This window comes from Nothoprocta perdicaria, unplaced genomic scaffold, assembly GCF_003342845.1.
Source record: "Nothoprocta perdicaria isolate Ctin4 unplaced genomic scaffold, notPer1 scaffold_104, whole genome shotgun sequence".
NCBI classification, from domain to species: Eukaryota; Metazoa; Chordata; class Aves; order Tinamiformes; family Tinamidae; genus Nothoprocta; species Nothoprocta perdicaria.
The window spans coordinates 1,866,717-1,872,716 of NW_020454139.1; the positions used below are offsets into that span (position 1 = coordinate 1,866,717).

The 6,000-nt window shown below is 40.5% G+C and overlaps 1 protein-coding gene across 1 annotated transcript in view; it reads left to right on the top strand.

The window, feature by feature from the left end:
• The window catches only part of ADAMTSL1 (ADAMTS like 1), a 388,396-nt gene that overhangs the window by 344,677 nt on the left and 37,719 nt on the right, over window positions 1-6,000 (top strand). Inside the window, exons 19-20 of the mRNA XM_026044037.1 lie at window positions 1,250-1,403; window positions 2,704-3,844. Coding sequence (XP_025899822.1) covers window positions 1,250-1,403; window positions 2,704-3,844 — 1,295 coding nt within the window. The remainder of the gene's footprint in view (window positions 1-1,249; window positions 1,404-2,703; window positions 3,845-6,000) is intronic.

A 6,000-nucleotide genomic window follows, 5' to 3' on the forward strand; every position in this document is an offset into this window, starting at 1 on the left:
CGCAATTCTATCTCTGCCACTGTTCTCCTGGTTCATCATATGAGGAGGTAACTACTACCTTAGTCATTAAAGAAACATCCATCACCTCAGGTAGCTGTTCCACCTTGATCTATCTGTGCTGATTTATCTTGAAGTTTTAGGCAAATATATAGATGTTCTCATGAAGTCTGTTGCCAGGACATGTCCATTCTGGCAGAGAAGATGTAATTCTGTTCCCAATCTGTCATCCTTCACAAGAAGTGGAGTTTAGCATTTTTACTATGTGATTTATGTTGATATTCATAAATTCACATTTTTAGCATGCTAACTTTTTTTTTTAATCAAATGTAACTTTATCTATCTTTCCTCTCCAATTCATTTGAAGTCTGTCCTTTTTTTGCTCTACTCATCTCTGTTTGCTCACTCCATCTCCCATTCCTGTTTCTGTGTGCATGCACCTGTGTGGAACACAAACACACGTGCAGATATGGGCACTACTGCAATGAGTGTGTTGCTCTGTCATTGCCAACTTTCCAGAGTTAAAGCCACTTTCCAGCACCTTCACCTAGGTTGCTGTCTTGTTTCCTATGCCATAACACTTACTGTGATGCTGCATACATAAATATAAAATAAACTAGGCATGTTAAATTCCCCTAAACAGGGCAGAGATGCAATGGGAACTACAGTCCAGGATTAGATCGTCTGTATTCTTTCTGTGTAGAGYATGTCTCATGCTCACCAAGCTGAAATAACTCATTGATGTCTATTGCACGTAATATTGTTTGTAACAGAACTACATTGGTGAAGCTCAAAGATTGTCTGACTCGCTCTAAATGATTTTAGCATAAAAATATTTTATCTGTGAAGTGAATGTGTTCTGCTTTTGGCTGCGAAGAGGAATTTTTCCACCCACCCATTTTTCACCACAGACATATAGAAGCGACATGCAAAGACATGCTTTGTACTGTAGCATAATGCTGTTAAAATAAGAGACATCACCCTAGATAATAAACTGCCAAAGAGACTGCAAAAAGAATAACATCCTCAAAAGACAGAAAAAATACATGAGATTTTCTCTCCCTGTTGTGGCCACGTCATGATTATCGGTAACTGAACAGTCAGGCACTGTTCTGCTTTCTTCCCCGTAATGATTTTGAAGTGTTACAGATCTGTAGAATGGCATGACTGGCATGAAGTGAGGGGAGAAGAGTCAGAAGCACTCTATTATTTTAATATATCTTGTTTGTAACAATTCTTATTCTCTCCATAGTGTTCAGTGAGTTGTGGAGAGGGCACTCAGACTCGAAATGCCATCTGCAGAAAGTTGCTGAAAACTGGTGGTTCAGTCATCATCAACTCCTCCTTGTGCCCACCTTTGCCGTTCTCGTCCTTGGTCAGGCCCTGTACCCTCGCTCCTTGCACAAGTAAGTGGACAAGAGTCTTGAGAGTGTTCAGGTGAAGAGCTGAATTGCCATCACTGTGAAATTCATATAACATGTGCTCCACAGCCATCTCCAACACAAGTGATGTTCGGTATGGCAGAGTATTCACCTTTACTGAGACAGAATTTCTGTCTAGAGCACATATGCTCTGTTTACCAACAAGGCAAACAGTGGGTATGGTTATGAATTTTACAATTGGAAYTGGGTCAGAGACACTGTACTGGAAAGGAGCTGCTCATTTCTGCAAGTAGCTCAAAATTCTGACACAAATGTAACACCCAAATTTCATGGCTGGAAAATAAAGGCTCAGAGATATATCTCAGCAGCCTAATGACAGGTAGGAATTATCATTCTGCCAGAATAGCCACAAAGAAAATGATTAGTAAAGACTTTGTTCAATACAGGTTTAAAAACTATTAATTAATTATGTCTCAGAGAGCCATGTATGACTTGAGATCGCCAAAGAATCATGCAAAATACATTAGACATATTTTTTGTTGGTGTTTTGTTTATTTTATGCTGCCTTTCACAAGAGCAGTAATCTCCCTACATGCCCATCCTTGGCTTGCAGGCTCATGAAGATTTGAAAGTGAACTTGACATCAACTTAAAGCAGAATATGAGTTCTAAAACCTGCCAAATGTTGGGTACCTCAGGGAGGATAGAAGATCTGACAGAGCCAAAGCTGGAGTCAAATGTCCATGGTGTATAATAATAATGCACCTTTGCTGTTTTGTTCAGTGCTTCATAAGGAACATCTCTGTCACAGAGGTCTGAAAAGTGGTAGAGCACACTGAATTAAGGTAGCTTAGTGCTACCTATCCTTTATTTTAAATCCTGTTCCAGACAATTTAGTTCAATTCTGAGTTACTCCCTTAGAAGTAGCAACATTTTCTCTTTTCCTTATTGTTGTATCCCCCAAGATTGTTTTGCCTTTCAGAGTTTGAATGATAAATATGTAAAAGTGTTAGGCTCCTTCCCTTTGTCATATTTATTAAACAACTGTCTTAAGTCAAATGCTTTAACAACAAAAAGAGCATTTGCACTGGAGTTTTTTTCTTCCCATGCAGTTCTATCGCTGTGTTTCTGCATACACCCTAGGCAAGACAGTGACATTCCTAAAAAGTGCCCTGTTWTTCCTCTTATCCTGATTGCTACAAGTTAATATTCAACAGCTGATCACCAGTTTCTCCCATTTCCCATTAATGAGTAAAATGCTGCCAATGCAAAATGCTTGTTTTATTTAATAGTATCACATATTAATAATATTAATGATATTTCAGGGCACAACAGACCAGCTCATAAGCAAAGCCCCCATATTATGGCTGTAAAGAAAGTTTACATCCAGACAAGGAAGCAGAAGAAGCTGCACTTTGTTGTGGGTGGGTATGCCTACCTGCTGCCCAAGACYTCTGTTGTTCTCCGATGCCCTACAAGAAGGTTCCGGAAATCAATGATCACCTGGGAGAAGGATGACAGAAGACTCCTCAGCTCAGCTCACATTACCATTGCACCCTATGGTTATATGAAGATTCATCATCTGAAGCCTTCAGACACTGGGACATACACGTGTACAGCAGGGCCAGCCCGAGAGTATTTTATAATTAAACTAATTGGAAGCAACAAGAAGCTCATTGGTGGTCAACCTGCTGGCATTAGGGACGAAGAGGCTATGAGAAAGTTCAGTATAAATGAAGCCTTGCGAACTCAGGAGAAACATCTCAATGGGATTCTCTTCAATGGGAGCAAGGCTGAAAAGCGAGGACGTCTTGCAGACCCCAGCAGCTGGTATGATGATATTGTCTCAAGGTTGCTACAGCACAGAGGCTGGCCAGGAGAAAATCTAGAGTCTTGGGAAGCCCAGGAGTCTACAGAGAGAAATGCATCCTCAGAAGAGGACCAGAGCCAGGAGGATGGCCTTCCATTCACTCTAGTCACTGAGCAGAAGCGGTTGGATGATATCATAAGGAATTTGTCTCAGCAGCCCGAGGAGCTTAAAGATGTCTACACCGAGCAGCTTGTTGTACAGCTGGCTCGTGACATTTTCAAGAGCCACTTGGAGCATCAGGAATCTCTCCTTAAAGCACCAAGGCGAAGAGTCGATTTGACCTCTGTTGAGTACCCTTACCACAAACACGTTTCCGGCTTTGCCAGCTCCCTGAGGACTTCATCTGCTGAAGCACTTCTTCCCACCTCTGTGGACCTGGCAAACAGCTCACGCAGGCCTGCTCGAAAGCCTGCTATCCTCCGAAAAATTTCAGCAGCGCAACAGCTGTCTGCTTCAGAGGTTGTCACCCACCTGGGACAAACGGTGGTCCTAGCCAGTGGGACACTGAGTGTGCTGCTGCACTGCGAAGCAGTGGGAAACCCTAAGCCCACCATCAGCTGGGCAAAGAATGGAGAGGAGGTGAAATACAATGATAGGTAAAAGAAATTATTTGGCTAATAAGAAAATACTTAAAACTGTCATTCTTCAGGTCCCGTTTTTTTAAAAGCCTGTCAATGCTGCAAGCAAAATCACTGCTGTGACTTGCTGATTGGCTGTAGTGTGGTTTCATGGGAGGAAGGGGAGCAAACAGGTGTGACATGGCAGACAGCATATTCTACTGCAAAATATGGAGTGAAGCTCAGTCTGGTATGTGAGAAAGAGAAATGAGTGCTCCACCTTTATTTGAATAAGTAAAAATAAGAGATTTAAAGCACTAAACTAGATAARCCATTAATTTAACTAGTAGAGCACTCTATGTTTGGGAGCCTTGGAGTTTTAGTGTATATTCTGGTGTGGATGTGCAGGCTTTTACTGTGAAGACAGGTTTTGAAATATTAAGATTATATCTAGATCATCATTTTCAAATTTCAGAGTTAATCAATTAAATGAGTAGGGCTGTTTTGTGACTCTGTCAGGTATTGTTTTGGACTGGTTCCAGGGTCAGGGGGATGTTTGTGAAGGGAATTACACTCAGGACATATTTTTCATGATTGATTGCAGTAGTAAAAACAGATCTGGAATTTCATTTTCTGTCAGGGAGTGTGCAGTATAGTTCCCCAGGGAAGGGTTCATTCTCCAGTGGAGATTTTGGTTGCATTTCTAACCATGCCTCAGTCAGTCTTCTCCAACATAACTATGGTGTAGAACATGAAGAAACTGAGAGTCATGCCCTCAACCCTTGTATCCACATGTAAAAGTGMAAAAGTGCCCTGGGATAAAACTCAGCTTGTATTACCATCCACAGTCCCTGTGTATGTTCTGACAGCAGCTGGAAATACAAGCTATAGTACAGAGGAACTTTTCTGTATTTGTGCAGAAGGGTGAAAATCCAAAATGTAGGGCCCTATTTCAAGGATATCTGCATGCTGACCTCAAAGCATTAGTCTTCTTTGATGAGATGTTACATCCCCTTTTGCAGAGGATTCCCAGCGTGGAACTGTACGGCCCTTGGTAGAACCTGCGACTGCATGCCACAAAATAGCTGATAGCAATGCTGTTGATAGCCTCCCTAAAGTTAAACAGGGACCAACAATTTATTTTTTCTTTTCTTCTTCTTTTTTTTTTTTTTTTTTGGTCACAGATTTTCACTTCATAAGACCTTAATTGACAAAATGAGCAAAAAAAAATGTGTTGAACATTGTTTGGAACATATTTGGAAGTTTTCTTTAGAAGTGCTACAAAAATGTCGTAAATTTAATCAGGGAGAGTATACTGATCTTGTCTTTTATTATTCCTGAAATCATAAGAAATACATGTGCATCTATAAACTTYTGGTCTGACCCTCTCAGTCATCCATTTGCAATAAATTTCTAAGTCTAATGAAAGGAACATACATAATTGCCATTATTTGCATACACACTTCAATGCAAGAGCAGAAAAAAAATAGGCTACCTAAAGTACTTCTTACACGCTTTCATCATGAGGATAACACACACTTTTCTTATGTTTGATTGAGTCTTGTTTTGTGACAAGAGTGGTCTATAAGGGTAGACAGTAATGCACATGGATGCAGTTATAGTAATTGACACAGTGTAAGACAGGAGTCCAAGGATCTGCTGCCAGCAGATTCCTGTCAAGGTATTGACCTGAGTATAATCATCAGGTCAGCTTTGGAAATAAGAAGACCGGGAGTTAAGGCAATTTATACTGTAGTGCCTGTAGATCATCCAGTGAAGTCTTGATTTAGCTTAAGACACAATTAATGCTCCCATGTAATTACACACTTAGTGTGYTAGTTTTCTCACTTCCACAGCTGAATCACTACAGAATTGCCATTTTCTTCAATGTACTGAATTTCCTGGTTCTCTTTCTYGTTTCTGTGCCTGACAGCTAGCAATCATATTAGGTTTTCTAAGATAAGGGAACCCTGATGAGGATTGAGAGAGCCACTGCAAGCAAGAATATGTCTCTTGTGGAAATCACATGCAGTCTTAATCAAGGCTTGGGCCCAGAGTATCTGTTTTTTGGCCATAGTCCTGTGAAAATATCATCTTAGCCTTTTGTCCCCCAAAAGTAGCATGTGCATATTTTCATTGACATTGGTTACATCCTGTTGGAATTGTGCCATTAAGTGGTTTTTTTTTTTTTTTTT